We start from the raw sequence: 19325 nt of genomic DNA on the forward strand, positions 1-19325 counted from the left end.
TACGTCTTGTCCCCATGGAGGCAGTAGAGACATCGCGAATGCTCGTCCTCCTTGAAAACGTTATATAATCCGCATCCAGGACAGTTCCTGAACAGCTTAGATCCGAGCATCGAGCTCCCCTTGTCCTGGGCCATGTCCGTTGAGGTAGGCCGCAGATCTTCCAGAATCCTCCAAGAAGTGTAAACTCGACGAAAACTTCACCCTTGAGGGGCGTTGAAGAATTCCGAAACGGGTCCCCGTTATCGGGAGTAGAAACGGTGGAGCTTGAGGCTCAATTAAACTGAAAAAATGAGAAATTCTCCTGAAAAAACGCGAAAACGCAGTAAAAAAAAAAAAAAAAAAAAAACTCTCCCAACACTTGAGCGTGCGGTAAAAGTCTGAGGATGGCTTCCAGAGGCCGGGCTTAGGGAGAGGGCAGTCATTGGCAGGGTGGCAGTATGACCCAGAGATCAGTGATTGGTTACTACTAAGCAAGACAGATCAGAAACGAAACTGATACCGATTTTTTCTTTACCGAGGATTCCCATGCCAGACCCATGCTGGAGAAAAAAACGAGCCATCCTACTGGACAATATTTTTCTAGCACCTGTACCACTGCTTTCGTCGCTAGTTTGTCATGTATGGGATAAAGTACTCCCCACCAACTTCAAACCTGTTCAATACAGATCTAGCTGGCCACATTCCTTAACACTCCAGCAATAAGTGTTGGTTGGCTGGATTACAACACTCTACGTAAAATATTGGTGGCTTCCCCTTGCCCCCTTTTGGTCAATACCTCCCTGGTGCAGGCAATATTTAGACGTACTCTCAAGGGTAGCAGTAGATACATTTTCTCACCTTCAGTTCCCGTTGCTGATGCCCAGGAGCCGAGTGTGTACGAAGAGTTCCGATCAGGAATAGAAGCCTGGCGCACCCTCTTCGATGAATACAAGAACCACTGCTGCAGCACTCAGAACACTACCAGATGCAGGAACGCAGGTTTCAGGGACAGTCCCCTTGGAACAGCTACAGAAGGCATCACAGTGGTCGCAGTTGAAGAAAGCCTCCCATCTCAGGACCCGTCGATGGCAAGGATTGGACATTTCAAAGGGGCTCACACTCCCTCTCAATTTTGTAAAACTTGGGTGTCACTCAGTAACCAAGGGTAATACAGAAGTGAACCCCTTGCTCACTGTGCCTTAGAGGCTCAGCTTCACCTCATTGAGGAGTCCCAACAAGGCCAAAACGTGTCTGGCGTTGCTGATGGTACTCTTGTTCAGAGTAGAACTGCTTCGCATTTCTGTTGGACTGCCCTTGTGGATCCACTGCCCTTGTGGATGGGACAAAGACTGATGAAGGGTGCAGTGAGCTAAAACGTGACTGTAGACCCTCCTGAGTGGACAAAATTAAATAGGACAGGGTATTTGACCCATGTTCGTTCTCAGTAGAGGGGCTCTCACTCCTTTGACATTTCGCATGAGGGCCTCTTGTTGTACAACCTTAAGACCCCTGAAGATTCGGGCCGCAACTCGGAATGGCAGCGCTTCTATTGCAGTAGCCCAATCTGGAGCAGCTCAGTCCACTGCGTGGTCCATGGACACTTCTGAGGGCTTCAATTTCCTTGGGTACCAGAAGACGCCTGGACCAATTATTCCCACTGGACCAAAGAGTTGAAGCACTGAGGAGGGTCTTCAAGTGGTTTGCACTAGCCCGTGAAAAGCAAACCTTTCCCAGGCAAGTGCATGCCCATAAAATTATTTTTCTGGCAGGGCAGGAAGAAGGCCAAAAGGACAAGATTGCCAATGAACAAACCAAAAAAAAAAAAATACTCATGGCATGGCCATATTGGAACATTGGCCACTGTTAATTGCCAAAAATCGGTAAACGTGGCAAGGCTAAAGAAAAATACAGTAAAAAGTAAAAATGTAACTGCTGCCACCAGTTTGTCCTTAGGCACACTTCAGGTAACCAAAAAATCCCTTTGCATGTAGTCTAGGGTCATACAAGAGAAACCGCATTGTACTGCATTGGAAGATGCATTGTGCAATGATAAAAAGTTAACAGAAAAAGTCTAAGGGTAACAGTTTCCCAGTACTGACAGCCTGAAGGACTAGTCCGTTTCCCCATAACATGTGAGCAAAAGCCCATCACTGTAAAAAGTCAGGCCATGGAGAAAAATAAAAGCAAAACGTTTGGAGTTCCATAGACTATGGAGGGAAAGTTGCTAGTGAAGAAAGCCTTCCTAACAGTGCTTAATGAGCGCAAAAGACGTCCTATGCAGCTCACCCTTCAAGGCCAAAGGTTGTGTCACAGATGAGACCTCGCATTTAGGGGTTAGTTTGGGAAAAAACTGTTGGAAAACCAGTCAGGAAGAAGTACATGGCTTCTTGCCAGAGGTAGTGCAGGGCACTCAATCTCACACTATTCTATTAGGGTTGAACTGGTAGCCAGTATCATTGGGTACAGTACATTCTATCAAAACAATCTTTCCCCAGGAGTTGCATCCAACCCACCTATTATGGTCCTACATCAAAATCCTAAAATGGGTCCTTCTGCAGAAGCACAGTATTCTAGGGAGAGACCTCAAGTGGATGTCAAACCATTTCCAGACAAAGCACTGAATATGCTAGTCTATTCACCATGCACTCTTAACATATGAAAAGATTTTCCAGTAAACTAGATACTTGGTCCTATACGTATATGCTTCTGAAAAGAATCATAAAATGTTCTCTCTCCATTACTTAATGCTTTAGTAATCTTGGGGCAATGTTTCCAATTTCTCTGTTCATGGGGCAGAAAAGGGTATTGCATAATCAAAAAGGTCAATTTCCTAATGTGTCCTCCTATGTCTGGATTTGGGGCTGTGGGTGTAGATTAAATATGATGGTTAGTGTGCACCTCTTCAATGCCTCTCTAGACCAATGCGAATTTCAATTGCCGTTTACAACATTTATGGTGTTTTATTTAGGTGTTGAACAATGCTTCAAGCTCAGAAAGAATGTTAAATACAAAATGAGGACAACAAATAAAAAGAATAGGGTGAAGAAATCCCAAGACTGCACTACCTACCGGTGTGGCCTGGTCCTCCTCTTCGCTATCTGAGGAATCTGAGGAATCGCTGCTGTCAGAGCTTTCCGCAGCAGCATTGGTAGGCGTTTTACTCAATGAAGCTGCTGCTGGTTTGGAAGTTGGAGTTGCCCTTTTCCCATTGATGGATACTGGAGTTTTGGGGGATGATTTGGCAGGTGAGGCAACCTTGACCACTGCTTTAGCACCGAGCTTTGCCTGAATGAAACATCATAAGAATCAAATATTTTAACAAGTCAAATACCAATTAAGATTAGAACAGTAGCATCTAAACTGCACTGCAGATTAGCAGTCCCATGACCAGAATAGGCATGCAGAAACAAATAAGAGCAGTATGCAGCCCATTCGGACAAACCGCCTCCTAATAAGAACTGGATATAAAAAGCTGCATATTATGCTTACTCTACTAAAACAGCTGGTGAAAAATGAATGAATCCCTCTACATATACAATAATCAAATGAATCAATTAAAATTGCCAACTGTAACAGCACACATCAGCACTATTAACATTCTCAAAGCCACTATACATCACATATCAAATAACCTCATTCAAACTCTAAGGCAAACCATGATGGTTTGCATCTATGAAACCTGAAGCATCTGCGGCGGGTCAGCCTACATCTGTAAATAAATGTCTTGCTTTCAGAGCTACGTCTTTGTAAATATCACTCCTGAATTAACTCAATTAATTTAGGAGCACTAGTCAATTCATAAAGCTCCCATGCTTGGGGATCCTGTCGCCAATTTAAGACCATTTTAGTACTACCTCCCCTGGTTTTCATGCTCTTTTTGGTCTGTGGGTATTTTCCCATACTGAGGCCAACACAGGCTGATGGCAGTGGTATATTTATTTAACTTTTTTAGAGAACAGCCTGTGCAGCAGTTATTTACCACATTTTACGCACTCGAGTGATCAAAATACCTGGCCATGTTTAAGTTCTGTCAGTGTTATTCACTGGCCCGATTGTATTTTTTTCACAGCCTTTTTGCCTCATTCTTTTGCTTGCCTTTAAATGAGGGGGTGGGGAATATTTATTTCACTATTTAAGGGTAGGGGAGTAATGGAAGGCGTAGAAGAGGGTTATGGAGGTATTCCTCCCCATAAAAATGCCACAAAAATTAATAGTTACTCACCGACGTGACTAACATACTCTTAGTCCATACTCCCCTCTCCTCCATACTGTATACCCCACAAGCTCACTGTCTCCAGAGCGCTGGTTCTCTCCATGCTGGACTACTGCAACAGTCTGCCTGCCTCTACTCTCCGTCCTCTGAAACTCATCCAAAACAGGACTGAGACTTGTCCTTGGCCTCAAGCCCATGGATCGTATCTCTCCAGGACTGAAATCTCTGTACTGGCTCCCAGTGGCGGCGAGGATCAAGTTCAAAACCCTATGCATTGTCCACAAGGCCTTCTGGGGCCTGGGACCTCAATACCTTCAACTCTCTCTTCCTAAATATCTTCCTTCTCGAGCTCTTCGCTCATCCGCCTCCAACTCCCTCAGGGTTAGTCGCTTCTCCAAGCAGCGAGTTAGTGGTAGATCTCTTTTCTGCTGGGGCCTCCCTCTGGAACAGCCTCTATGAAACTTGAGAACCATCTTCGGTTCCGGAAGCACCTCCAGACCTTCCTTTTTGTTTCCGCTTGCTCTCCTCTCCCCTGCTGATCTCCTGGCTGAATCTGAAACTACACTGGTTACCTGGCTACTCTCTGATCGCGGGCCCGGCCCCCCCTCCCCCGCCCGCCAGTCGCACACCTGCACTGCCCCCCTAGTAACCCTTGCACTCAGGGGTTGTTTCTGTACCTCTACAGCCCCCACTAGCACTTGATGTCTGCACTTACCCTTGCACTTGCCACCAGTTGGCCGCACTAATTAATGTCTTTATTCATTTCACTATTATCCTATGTACTGCATTGCTCCCTCCCCTTCTCCCTTGGACTTTTTCCATTCCCCCCCCCTCACGATCTCAATGTCATCTGGCCTAGTAGGATCGTTGTCTCAGTCTTCACTCTGTTTCCCGTCCCTTGCCTCGACGCGCCTTGAAACACTTGTTTATAAGAGCATTATAAATGCCATATCACATCATATGGGTGTCCCTCGCGAGGGACAGGAGACGCAACCATTTTCACCAGAAAAATCGTCTTGCCCTTTAAATTTAGAGGTGCGTGGGGCGTTGGCCTGGAAGCATGCGCTCGCCTGACTCCGCCCACCAGCGCCACTCAGTCCCCATTGACGCGTTTACAATATACAACATTGCCTAATGACACCAGTATTATTAGGGGGGAGGACGGTGGGACCTATGGAGGAAAGGGGACTATGGACTAAGTATATTAGTCACTAGGGTGAGTAACTATCAATTACTCTTACGTCCCGTCCCCTTTCCTCCATACCGTATGGGCAATTACAACTGAATGTAGGCCTATTGTGGAGAGGAGCCCCTCAAGCAAACCAGTTTCTCCGAACCGCCTGCCCGAAAGCCACGTCTGCCATAGAGACACCATCTAAACAGTAGTGCTTGCAAAAAGCCAAAGGGGTGGCCCATGTGGCCGTCCTGCTGACGACTTGCCACAAAACATGCCAGTGGAATGCCACGACCGTGGCCTTGGCCCTAACCGCATGTGCATGCAAATAGACCGGAACTGGTCTGTGCGGCCCTTCATAGGCCTCCTTGATGGCCGCGACCATCAACTCGCGATGGAGGCCTTGGAAGCCTGATAGCCTGGCCTTGAGCCACCAAAGGTGACGAAGAGGGCATCCAACTTGCAGAACTCCTTGGTCCTGTCCAGGTAGTACTTCAGAGCGAGTTTGACATCCAGACGATGCAAGACCCTCCGAGGCTCATCCTTGGGGTCGGCGAAGAAGGTGGGTAATAAAATCTCCTCGTTCAGGTGGAAGTCAGATGAGACCTTAGGTAGGAATGCCGGATGCGTCCGGAGGACCACCTTAACCTTGTGAAAAGTGGTGTAGGGCTCCGATGACACGAGGGCCTGGATTTCGCTGACCCTGCGAGCGGAGGCGAGGCCCGCGAGTAGGGCTGTCTTTAGAGTGACCAGCCTGGTGTCCGGGAACACCATTGGCTCAAATGGTTTGTGTGCCAATGCGCCCAACACCACATTGAGGTCCCACACCGGGTGTGGCTTCTTTATGGGCGGGTTGAGTCTGTGGAGACCCGCCAGATGCCGCTTGACCACCGGGTGGGCGTATTCCTGTAGGCACCAATGGCTGCCAGATAAGTACGGCATGTGTCGATCTGCACTCCGGAGTGGGCGAGGTTTGTAGAGAAGGAGAGCGCATGTCATCCAATGAGCACCTAAGGGGGGGTCAATCTTCTTAGAGTTGGCCCAATGACAGAATCTAGATCATTTGCTCTTATATTGACTCCTGGTAGCCTTGCTTCTGAAGGCCTGGATAATCTTCAGGTTAGCCTGCAATAGTTTCAAGCGTTTCATAGTGACCTGCTCAGGAACCACGCTGCAAGGGCTAGTTTGTGCAGAGCTGGGTGGAGAACCCTGCCCGCCTGCTTGGTCAGGAGCGGAGCTGGGCACAGTGGTAGGTGAATTGGGGGGGGGGGGGGCCTGTCCGATAGGCTGAGTAGCTCGGAGAACGCCGGTCTCGCCGGCCATCAGGCAGCTATCAGGAAGATGCTGAGGTGACACGATTGTTTTATCCTGCAGATCACCCTGTGAACCAGGGGTGTGGGCGGAAAGGCGTATGCAGTCATGTAGTTCCATTGTATCTGGAATGCATCACCCAGGGAGCCGGGGCCCTGTCCCTGCCAGGAGGCAAACTGCTGGCATTTCTTGTTGTCTTGAGAGGCAAATGGATCCACTTGGGGTGCCGCCACCTGAGGAATATCCCTTTCAGTACCAGGTCGTTCAATTGCTACTCGTTATTGTCCGCCCCCAGTCTGCTGAGCCGGTCTGCCTCCAGGTTGGATTACTCCCGGGAGGTGGACAGCCATGAGGTAGATGTTCTCTAGAGCCCATTTCCACATGCTGACCACAAGGTTGCATTGTGGGGGGGACCTGGTAACCCCTCCCCCTGCTTTTTGACACAGGACATGCTGGTGGAGTTGTCCATCTCGATAAGCACCGTCTTGCCCTCCTGAGAGGGAGGAAGGCCTTGAGGGCCAGCCATATGCCTTCAACATTAGCCAATTGATGTTGGACTCCTGCTCCTGCCAGGTCCAGACTCCATGGACGCTGTGGCTGTCCAGAGTGGCTCCCCAGCCCTCTAGGGAGCAGTCCGTCGTGACTTGTGAACTGAAGGAGAGGCTGCCGGAAGGGCTTGCCCAGCCGTAGGTTGAAGTCTGGGCCATCAGGTGAGGTCCAGGTGGAGAGAAGTGGGAATGTCCACTGGCTCCGATTGTGAGCCCCTCTCCTGAGTCCATGAGGCTGCGAAGTGCAGCAGACGGCTAAAAGGACCGTTGCCATAATATGCAGTAGGTGTTGGTACCACGAGGCCGAGGTCACAGTCCTGGAGAGGAAGTGAGTAGTGGCTCTCCAGATGGCTGTGATCTTGTCCTCTGAAGGGAAAACCTTCAGAGAGTCTGTCCCAGATGGGGCCCAGGAAAGTCAGCTTTTGCATGGGCTGCAGCTGAGACATGAGCTTGACGGTAAACCCTGGGTCGTGGATACTACCCCTATCCCCATCCCCATACTACTATCGCTAGTGTGACGTGTATTGTACCCATGGTCCTTCATGCGTCGCGGTCCCTCAGATGGTTTCTGGCATGAGGTTGTATGAAGTGTAGCGTGAGTACAGATGTGAAAGCAGAAATAGTGATAACCCAGAAATCATCGATGTGCCTTCTACCCCAGTAGGGGAGGAATGGTGGGCGAATGTGAATCCAAGCAGACAAAAGCACCAGAAATACAATTATGGCGAGTAATTTATTCCTTCTGGAGCTTGTGGTTCTGCTTAGATCACAAACTCTGCATAGATTAGCGAGCAGTATCTGGAGAGGGAGGTGGGAATTTAGAAGGTATAGCGGCAAGGAGATGTTTTAGGACAGCTTGTACCACCTGTAACTCTGCTTTAGAGAATGCATCAATGCAGTAATGCCGTTTGAACATATGGATGGAACTCCATGTAGCAGCCTTGCAGGTGGCATCTAGAGGGACGTTTGCAATGAAAGCTAAGGTAGCTTCTGTACCTCTGGTAGAGTGCGTCCAAAGGGTGAAAGATAAGACGTTCTTGGATAGGGAAGAGCAGCGTTGTATGCACTAGACTATCCATCTGGAGATGGTGTACTTTGATATGTGTTTGCCCTCTCTACCAGGCGCTATGGAAACAAGGAGTTTGTCCGTTATCCTTGGAGGTTTGGTTTTGTTCACATAGTACAAGACCGCCCCCGTACATCAAGTGTATGGAGGCTTCTTTCTGCTGAGTTTCATGTATTTTAAAAGAAGGTAGGAAGTTCTATGGATTGGTTTACATGCAACTTTAAAATTAACTTGGGTGAGAACCTAGGATGTGTTCGGAGGACAACCTTATTCCTGGTGTATAATGAAAAAGGGGTCTTCTACAGACAAAGCCAGTAGCTCACTGACTCGTTTTATGGAGGGGATAGCTACTAGGAAGGCAGTCTTGTAAGATATTTTAGGCTGGCCTTGTGTATAGGTTCAAAGGGTGGACCCATGAGCTTGGAGAGCACAACATCGATATCCCAACCCGGAGGAGGGTTGGAAATTGGGTGATCTAGCCTCTTTACTCCTTCCATGAATGACTTGACAGGGACTTTCCACCAGGACACTTTATTTTGTGAGGTGGTGTAGGCTGACCAGGACGTCAGATGCACCTTCATGGAATTAAAAATACTAGTCCAGAGTTTACTAGGTAAAGCATGTAGTGTACAATGGTAGCTGCAAAACATTTGATTGGGTTTAGTGTTTGTGATGGGCAACATATCACAAATATCTTCCACTTATTAAAATAGCAGTGCCTGGCTTTGGGTTTTCATGCCTCTTAAAGGATATCCGTACACCATTGTGGAAGATGCAAGTGGCCAAACTCAGGAGCCAAGCTGCCAAGTTCATTGATTGTGGACGTGGGTGGAGGGATGACCTTTTGTGTTATGTCAACATGTTGCATGGGCACGGGAGTTTGACTGGGTCGCACATCAGCTTGAGCAGATGTGGAAACCAAGGCTGTCTCGCCCACATAGGAGCAACTAGGATCAGAGTTACTTGTTCCTGGTGCATCTTGTGCACTATCTTGCTCAGGAATGGTGTTGGGAGGGGACGAAGGGGTGAAAGCATAAGCAAATTTCCCTGACCAGTTCATCCACAAGGCGTTCCCATTAGACTCTGGTTGGGGAAACCTGGATGCGAAGTCTGGGCATTGTGCTTTTAGGTTTGTGGCGAACAAGTCTATTGAGGGGTGACCCCATTGCGAGAATATTCTGTCTAGGATATCTGTTGAGTTGCCAATCATGTTCATTTAGTAGAGGGTGTCTGCCAGAGAATTGAGTTCCCTTGGAACATGTTGACATGTTAGGAACATGTTCCGTTTGAGTTTCGCACTTCCATATATTTTGGGATAGCTTGGAAGTGACCTGGAGAGTGTGTGCCTCCCTGCTTGTTCAGATAGAACATGGCTGTGGTGCTGTCTGAATACCTGCACTGTTTGCCCCTCGAGATGTTGCTGAAAGGCCTGAAGAGACTACGACTGCCAAGAGTTCTAGGAAGTTGATATGTCTTTGGGCAGTAGCGTGTGTCCACTGGTCTTGGGTTTTGTGGTAGAGGAAATCGGCCCCCGATCCGGCGAGTGAGGCGTCTGTAGTAAGGATCGCTTGTGCTGGTGGTATTTTTTTTTTTTTTTTTTTTTTAACAGGTTATCCTTGGACCACCAGCGAAGAGCCTGAACCAAGGTTAGCGATACAACCACTAGATCGTCCCACAGTCCGCATGCCTGAGACCACTGTTTCGCTAACCATTCCTGCATTGGACGCATGCGCAGGCACGCGTGGAACCAAGTGAATGCATGAAGCCATCATCCCAAGAAAGCGCATTGCTTTGCGTACAGTTATCTGGCGACCGACCTTGTAGTGAGGTACCTGCAACAGCATGTTTAGTACTCTCTCGTACAAGGGGAAAGCCAGCTCCTCTAGTGAGTAGAATAGTGTTAGGGATAATTCTCATTTCTGTGCATAATTACCCTCCACCTTAGAGACCCCCTGCTCTTTTGCTGGACTTATTACTTTTTCATTTTAACCCTGGAGTGAGAGACCTTTTTCTCACTCTCTCGTGTTTTTACCGGATTTGAATTTTGTGTTTTCACTGTTTTTGGAGTCTGACAAACTCCATAGGCATCAGCTTTTTGTATGGCGACATACAGCACCTTAAATGCAGTGTCACAGAAAAATCCTTTTAGATGTCTCATATGGTTTAAATACCCGTTTTCTTGTGTGAACTACAGTTCCCAAGAACAGTAAAGTGAAGTGAAATTTGACTTCGCTTTTCTCTTTGTAGGTCCAGCACACACTATCTTATGTGGAGTGCCTGGGAGGTTACCTAGTAGCCCCTTTTCCAACATGATCATGTAACATTTTTGTGTTGACCTCACTACTTTAAATGGCTGGTGGCAGTGGTTTACTTTTTCTTACCCTTGTGCTTTCTACCACAGGCTGTACCCTCAGCTGCAGTACAGCATCCATGGGTGACCATTTAGTCAAAATGCCCCCCACCCCAGCTTCTTTTTTGTGAGGTCTTTCTTGGGTTTTACTCTGTGCGTTGACAAGTTTGAGCCCTTTGTCGGATACAGCCCTGAAGCCAACCTCTGGCTCCACTGTCTGGAAGGACAGGATGTCAGGGAGGGTCCCGAAACTCCCCTGTCCTTTGTCTCTAGGAATGCCTGAATGCAACTGTCCTGATTGGCTGGCTGGAAGTCCTTTCAGGACAGCCACCCTGCTGTGTGATAGACCGCCTAGCCTGTGCATGAATGGAACAAACCTGCTTAAAATGCGAGTGTTTTGAGACTACAGACAGTCGACCACTGGGAGAAACACCCAATGAAGAAACCGTAAAAGCTTGCTGCATCCCCTCTTGGACCTTTGAATTGCCCGGTGAAGCCCTGCTGCTGTGTTGAACTCTTTCACCTCAACAGAGAAGCTCCGAAGAACTTCTCCCCTTGGGTTAGTGGGACCAACTAACCCCGAGACAAACTCCACTGGACCACCATACCAGACTTGCTGTCCCTCTCCGTTGCTTCGGAAGCCCAATGCCAGGGGTCGAGTACCCATAGTCGAGCGCAACGTCTGCCGCGGAAAGAATCTGGATAGAGACTCCAGGAGACTCCTAAGGACCATCCAGAAGCAGGACCTCCAGATTCAGGTCCCCTCACGAGTGCAGGACCGAGGGAGCAAAGAGTCTGTTAGGGAGAATTCTTTTTTTTTACCTGGAGAGAAAGACTTTTTCCCCACTCTCTCATGTATTTTTGTACTCTGTTTCTGTTTTGGTTGTGGAGTCTGACAAACTCCATAGGCATCATCTTTTACACTGTCACAAAGCACCTCGAGTGCAGTGACACAGGGAAGACTTTCAGATTTCCCAAAGGTACCTTCTCTGGTATAAACTACTGTTTCCCAGAGCAGTAGAGTGAAATTGTCTTTACTCACATTTGTAACTTTCTAGACCCAGCACACACTATCTTACAATAGGGTTATGGAGGGGTTACTTCGTATCCTCTTTGTATAGATTCTCATGTAACATTTTTATGTTACCCTTTCCTCAATGAATGGCTGGTGGCAGTGGTTTGCTTTTAACTATCGTCGTGTGCATTTACTGCGGGCTGTGTTCGCAGCTGAAGTAAAGCACCCAATGGTGCCATTTTTGTCAAAATTGCCCCAGTCTTCTTTTTTGCCATTTCTTTCTGGAAAGGTCCTTCTTGAGATTTACTCTGCGTGCAAAACCAGGTTTGGTCCCAGTGTTCGCTTTGCCTTTGGCGGGATTCATGAGTGAAGCCCACCTCTGGCTCCAGGGTGTGACTGGGGTAGTTTGTAGTTTAGTTTATTTGTAGTGCGCGCCGGACCCAAGGGTATCAGGGCGCAAAAGACATCAAGAGGGTTGTTCAGCTTAGGTTACAGAGCTACGCAATATCATACATTTATATACATATGTACAGTCAGAGGTAGTAAGAACAATATGTACAAGAGAGCATGAAGGTTGTTACATACCAGAAGCGCAAGGTACATAAAGGCGTAATAGGTAGAATAAGCAGTGGGTATCAGAGGATGTGATGATTCTAGCGAGTATATACTGGGAAGCTAGTGATCATTCTCCTTGATCCATCGGATGATATGAGATCTAAAGCTTGAGTAAGGTAGGTTAACCCTCAGGGGTGTGGGGAGGGAGTTCCAGGCTTGGGCAGCTGTAACTGGGAAACTACTCACGCCAGTCTTCGTGCGTTTATACCTGGGCACAATAAGGTTGGCATTAGTAGTTCTTGTAGGTCAGTTGGCGAGTTGGCTAGTAAATCTGTCTGGGAGATATTTTGGGGCAGCTAGGTGAAGGCATGTGTGTGTGAGGGATACTGTTGAAATCTTTCTCATCATTCGTGGATAGCCAGATATTGGATCTTCTATGGTCAGAGATATGGGCTTTCTTAGGGATGCATAGGGCTGCTCTTAAACCGTTATTTTGCAGGATCTGGATCTTATTGCTAATGTATTTATTGCTCCCTAGGTATAGGGCATTACAATAATCCAGTTTGGACAGAACAAGGGCTCTTGCCAATGTAATGCAGTTGTTGGGGGAGAGGAAGGGTTTAGCTGCTCTTAGTTGTTTGCAGGTGTAGGCTGTTGATGAGGCCATGGAATTAACTTGCTTTTTAAAGTTTAATGTTGAGTCTAAGTAGAAGCCAAGGGTTTGGACTTCCTTGGCTACTGTGATGTTGTTATCCAATATAAAAATGGAATAGTTATGGCCTAGTTTGTTGAGATCTGCAGGGGTGCCTAGAATAAGGAGTTCCGTCTTATCATTCAGGCATAGCCCGTGAGAAGCCATCCATGCCTGGATGAGGAGGTATACTCTATTCACAAAGACCAAATCCTTGTTGTAATCGCCCGTCAGCGGGATGAGGATCTGGGCATCATCCGCATAGTTGGTGTAGGTGATACCCAGGTCATCTAGATCATCAAAAAAGGGCTTTGTGAAAATGTTTTATAAAGTAGGGGATACGCAGGATCCCGCAGGTGATTGGTATGGGGTCAGCTGCTGCTATGGGTGAGAAGATGCGCATGGATCTGTTATCCAAAAAGGATTGGCTGCATTTCATCACTTCTGGTGAGAAGTGGGCGGCGGAATCCAAATGGTTACACAAGATCTTGTGGTCCACTAGGTCAAACGCCGCTGAAAGATCAAGTAGCAATAGTAGTGCTGCTTTATCACCGTCTCTCAGCGCATCAATCTGTGCCTTAAGGTCTATGAGTGCTGTTTCGATTCCGTGTTGCGGTCTAAATTCTAGTTGTATTCCTAGGAGTTTGTTGCATTCCAGGAATTCTTGGATTTGGAGATGGGCCACCTTGTCCAAGATTTTAAGCAGGAAGGGGCCCGTGGTGATGGGGCGGTAGTTAGTGGGTATGAAAGGGTCAAGGGTTTGTTATTTAAGCAAAGGGAGAACCCAAGATTGTTTCAGATTGGTAGGTATGGTGCCAGTGGAGAAGGAGGCGTTTATGAGTTTGGAGATGAGAGGTCCCGTGCAGAATTAGAACTGGACAGGTCGCTATGGTAGTTAGAGGGTTTGAGTCCCAGGATTATTTTTCCGACTTCTAAAATACATACTGTATTAAACTTGAAGCGAGGTGTAAGTTGATTGGAGCGAAGTGGCGGTGGTTGGGACAGAGGCTTGGGCATATTGTTGGGCTTGGGGGCCAGGAGGAGGGTCTCTTTTTTGTTATTGCTTTTAGCTTGGAGAGATGCTAATTTATTTGATAGGGCACTCTGAATGTTGGTGCAACATAGTTTGTCTTTGTGACCGGTATCTGGTGCTGTGATGGGTGACTATTTCTTTAAGGATTGTGAACAGTTCTTTGGTCCTGGAGTTGGCTTGCGTGATGCGCAGATTGAAAGAGGCTTGTTTGGCGAGTAGGATTTCTTTTTTGTAGAGGGAGGCTATTTTGCTAAGAGTTTTTTTATTAGTCTCGGAAGGATCTTGTCTCCAAAGTTGTTCGCTTTTACGTTTCATAGCTTTCGGGTGAGGGGTGAACCCGGAGTTCACATGTTTTTTAGGTTTACTTTTTCTGGTTTTTAATGGTGCTATAGCGTCTAATGATGATAGCATTATTTTGTTGCATTCCTCTACAATAGTGAAAGGGTCAGTGTTGGCAGGGAGCGAGTTTAAGGAGGGAAGAATCAATGGGGCGAGTTTTTCAGCTGTGATGTTTCTTTTATTTCTTGTGGGGATGGCAGGGGCCATGTTAGTGGTAGGTGGTGGTGTCACCTTTAGATAGGAGGAGATCAGGTACTGGTCAGACCAAGGTTGAGGATTGATGGACGTAATGGAGGGCTGGCAGTTCTGATCTGCTACCCAGTCAAGGGTTCTTCCTTTGAATGGGTGGCACCTGTCACTTTTTGGGTGAAGCCCAGTTCCTCAAGGGAGTCATTGATGTGTGGCGTTGGTGTCAGAGGGATCATTAAAGCCTAAATTAAGGAGGAGACAGTGAGGCGTTTTTGAGATTATCTGATAGAATGTTAGTTAGGTCTTCTTCGAAGGAGCCTAGGGGGCCAGGCGGTCTGTATGAGGTGAATAGACAGGGTCTGGGAGTCCGAAGTGGTTAACTTGGCCGTGAGGGATTTGCACGAGTCTAGGTTTTGGTGTGCGGAGGGTCTCAGTGATAGGCTGGTTTTGGAGATTATAGTCAGGCCTCCGCCTCGCGACTTAGTACGATCTATTCTGAGGAGTGTGTTGTCCTCGGGGATGGCTAGCATGATTGCAGGGCCAGCTGCTGAATGAACCCACAATTCTGTGATAGCAAGGAAGTCCAATCTTTCAGTTTGGAGCAGGTATGCGATTTTTGTTGCGTGGGCTACCATTGAACATTCATTTATGAGGGCTCCTCTTAGACTGGTCTGGGTAGGTTCCTTGGATGGTGACTGGGAATCGTGGAATTTCTTAGGGTGGATGTTGAAATGTCGGATAAGCCGGCTATTGAGCTGAAGTGGGTGTTTGGTCTAAAGGGTTTTGTGGAGGGAGATATTGGAGTTAGGCTGTAGGATACGAGAAGTGTTTAAGCGAGGGCAGAGAGTGTTGGCTCAATGTTCATACATTGTGGGGAGTCTAGCGCGAAATTTAAGGTTTCTTTGCAGGAGGCAGCACGGAATGGTGTCAAAATTGTTTTGGTTTGGGAGTTTGTTGTTATAGGTCACTGGATAGTGTATAGTAGCTGTTAATAGCAAGGTAGGAGTCATGATGGGATGTAAGATGCTGATAAGGTGTAGGATGGTCCTTAGCAGGACAGTATAGATCGTTGGCAGGTGCATGATTTGCTTGTGTAATTAAACGGTGGGATAGGTGGTATCTCTGAGGCCAGGATAGAGTGTAGAGTATTGGGAACTCAGGGAGTCACTGTAGTCAGTGGGTGGTCTGGGATGCAGTATATTTGGAACTATAAGGCCGGCATGTGGTAGCTTCTATGCAATTCAAACTAGGCAGGTAGAGGTCATCTTCAATACGGATAGTGCTAGGCAGGTAAAAAGCAACTTCTATGCAATTGGCACTGGTTAGCAACTTCAATACAGATGGTGCAAGGTTAATGGAGGCACTACAGTTTGGTTGCATGCAGCAATAGGCAGCTAGCTTAAGACTCATGACAGGGGCTGCAGTGCATCGTGGGAATGTACATAAGGTGATATTGCTTCATGAGTCTCACCATAGAGGCCTTAGCAGGCTTGTAGGCCAGGTTGGGTTGGGGCTATGGAGAGTGTCGAGGTGGCAGAAGTAAGGGACCTGGAGCACCAGGCAGCATGGCCAGCTTGGTCGGCTCAGTCAGGAGCCTTTTCCGTGTGCCTTCTTTCGTGGGCCGGCACGCGCCTGTGGGCACAAGGTGATTGGCTAGTGATGATTCTGGCAGCCAATCCGGATACTTCAGGGGTCAGTGGCTCGAAGTGGGGAGGGTTGCAATACATGGGGCGGCCATGTTTGAAAGTGGAAGTCCTCGTGTTGGACAATGGCGGATGCACCTTTAATCCAACAATAAAGGGAAAACTTTGTTTTTCCTTTAAAAAAGTAGGGTTCTGTTGCAATGTAGGCAGGATTGCAAGGCTAATGGTGCAAATATCACGGGATGCGGCTCATTCGCGAAAATAGCTTGGGCAATTGCCCATGAGCTTACCTTGACACCCAGCAGGGTGAAGGTGAATGTAGTGCTGCTCCTGCAGCTCGGAAGGGAGTAGCCAGAGCTCCAGCTCTGTTGAAGGGTCTGATGCTGTAGGCTCAGTCAGGAAGTGAGGGAGGTGCCCGAAACTCCCTGTGCTTAGTCTCCTAGGAGTCCCAAATGCACTCTGTGGTGATTGGCTGGCTGACTGTCCGACAAGGACAGCCACTCTGCTGGGTGACCGACAGCTAGGCTGGAATTAATGGGAGAGAACTGAATAAAAGGCGAGGCTTTTGGCTTGGAAGGCGGGGTCGACCACTGGACGAAGGAATCTTATGAAGAACTTGAAGAGGATGCCTGCTGCAACTCCTGGACCATTGCTTTGCCCGGTGAAACCCTGCTGCAGTGCCAAGTTTGCATCAACAGAAGCCACTGCAAGGACAACTTCTCTCATTGAGTTGGTGGGACCAATCAACTCCAAAGTAAGCCACCTGGACATCCATCTCGGAGCTGGTTGAATTTCCACAGAGTCGCTGCTGGAAACCATATAGCCAGGGAGAGGAACACAAGATTGTGTGCGTTGCTTTTAAGCTGGCCAAGAGCTCCAGGAAGAACCATTTGACTCCCAGGAAGCAGGACTGCCTGAGCCTCATCAGAGTGTGGGACCCCAGAAGCAAGGAAAGTCCATCTTGACAGCCAGGGACCGCAGTGTTGCTATTTGCAGTAGATGCAAGGAGCTGAAACACTGGAAAGCCACTGAAAGTGAAGTTTGTTGGTTGCGAGTTTTGACCATCCCAGTGCATTGCGGGAGTCTACCGATATCTTCCCTCTTGTCCCCACGACTAAGGGCCAGGAACAGTGAGACTTGCAGAGCTGCACAGGAACAGGAGTCACCTGCTGCATCTTTTCTTCATTTTAAAGGTACTGTACAAAGTCTGAGAGAACTTCACTCTTGCTGTAGAGTTGCTTGCATCTACCACTCAAGTCTAATCAGCTTGTGGCCCTACATTTGATTCTTCCTAAAGACTTCTAAAACATTGTGCAAACTATTTTCCATTTACCCAACAGAGGTGCTTCATCCTATATAAGACTTTTGCCCATTGACTTTGGCCTAGCCTATTGTACTGAATGACTCTTACTGGGGGGGGGGGGGGTCCAAAAGTATTTGCCTGCTTCAGATTTGTTGTCTCTTGTATGTTCTAAATAATCTTTTCCTTTTGACTTATTACAATATGATTCTAAACGCAACAGTGATATATTAATGTCCCCGGCACCATAGCAATTGAAGTTACCCAAGGTTGTAGGTAGTGTCTGTGGGCCATCCCAAAAGGGTATCTACTGACAGATATTTAGAGTGTATTTCATGAAGTGTTACCATTATATTGCTCCCTTCTGAAGAAGGCTTATTCTAACTGACTGATAAACTAATAATTGTTTATTCAAGAAACCTTGAGTGCAAGAGTTTATTTGAATACTTGTAACTGTAAATCTCTAACTCCACTACAGCTCACATTGAACCTTCTGGAGATAAGCCTATAACTCTCGTTAGTTTTTTGAACAGCGCTTGTACTTCCTGGAGAGTCAGGTTCTAGATGTTTTAATTTTAGCCTTGAAGATTTGAGAGGCTAGAACACCTGCGAATGGTGTAATGACGCTCACCCTTGAGTAAAGACTCTGCTGCCACTGGCCGTTTATAATGTACCCCATTGACTGCAAGGTGGAATGGGTGTAAACTAGACCGTGCATAGTAATCATTTTGCACAATGTTTTTATAATTGGAGTGTAAAAATGATCTGCCCCCGCACGATTATGCACACAGCACCGGAACTCTAAAAAATACCATTGGGCAGAAACTGGTTTGCTTTCACTACAAAATATTAATTCTCAATTGCAGCTTAGCTTTCCATCTTATTAATGATACAATACTAAAATGCTAGGAAAATAAATATGCAGTGTGCTTCCGTTTGCTCCACATACACCACAGCAGAACCTGCATGGAAAGAAACCATTCCTTTTATCACGGTTTGCAGTTTTTTGTTTTGAAAGGATTCAGAGAAATATATTCTGTTTCAGAGACTTTTATCCATGGCTTAAATTACATCCATATAGATAAAAATCTGGTTTTTGTCAAGTAACCTGACCTTTGCACTGCCCTCTGCTATAAACGTAAATGTACACAGTAAAAATATAAAATAAAAATAAAGCTGGTTGTTACACTAAGAATTTTCTTTACCTTTGTTCAACTAAAAACCTTCACAAGGCTAAGTTCCACTAGAAGAGCAATTGTAACATGACAGATATGGATAACTTCAGGCAGGAAGCCCTTATCATTCAAACAGTAGATCAACTGCAAGAAGAAATGTGTAAAGTCAGGAATCTCCCTGTTAAAAGGAAAGAAAAAAGAAGAACAAATTGCCTGATTGTTGAATAATAAAAGTCTGGGTAGTAGGCCTGTCAAACAACCTATCCCAGGAAATGTGGAAAAATGATCATGAGGATGATAATTCAGAGTCTAACTAATATTTTTGAAGAGTCAGAAGAGTCTCAGGAGGAGAGCCCCTCTTTACCTCAACAGGCCCTTTTGCCTCAACCTTTAGCCACAGGGACCCCACCAGGTCCATCACTGAATCCAGAATGTGTCTCTTGAGAAAATGAGACTGGAGTTAGAGTTCAAAAGATTACAGATCCAAGCTGAAACCAAACATCAGGACATCAAACTACAGGAAATGGAAATGCAACATGCTCTTGAAATGACGAAATAGTCTTGAAAATGTTTCTATCTCAGAGTCTTCTAGGTCTTCCAGTCATAAGAGACCTCACATGCCTAAAGAAGCAGTGTGTATGCATGATGTGAAACTTGATATTTTGGATTGGTTGGGTGCTTTTGAATATAACTCCCCCAGGTTGCAACTGATGCTGTAATGGCGGTGGGGGAACTTGAAATATT

The 19325-nt window shown here is 46.9% G+C and overlaps 1 protein-coding gene across 4 annotated transcripts in view; it reads right to left on the reverse strand.

The window, feature by feature from the left end:
• The window catches only part of TCOF1 (treacle ribosome biogenesis factor 1), a 926286-nt gene that overhangs the window by 364830 nt on the left and 542131 nt on the right, over nucleotides 1–19325 (reverse strand). For all 4 annotated transcript variants that reach the window (XM_069654046.1, XM_069654045.1, XM_069654047.1 and 1 more), the window contains exon 12: nucleotides 3049–3264. In XM_069654046.1, the coding sequence (XP_069510147.1) occupies nucleotides 3049–3264 (216 nt within the window). The remainder of the gene's footprint in view (nucleotides 1–3048; nucleotides 3265–19325) is intronic.

This window comes from Ambystoma mexicanum, chromosome 3q (genome assembly GCF_040938575.1).
Source record: "Ambystoma mexicanum isolate Mex_15411 chromosome 3q, UKY_AmexF1_1, whole genome shotgun sequence".
NCBI classification, from domain to species: domain Eukaryota; kingdom Metazoa; phylum Chordata; class Amphibia; order Caudata; family Ambystomatidae; genus Ambystoma; species Ambystoma mexicanum.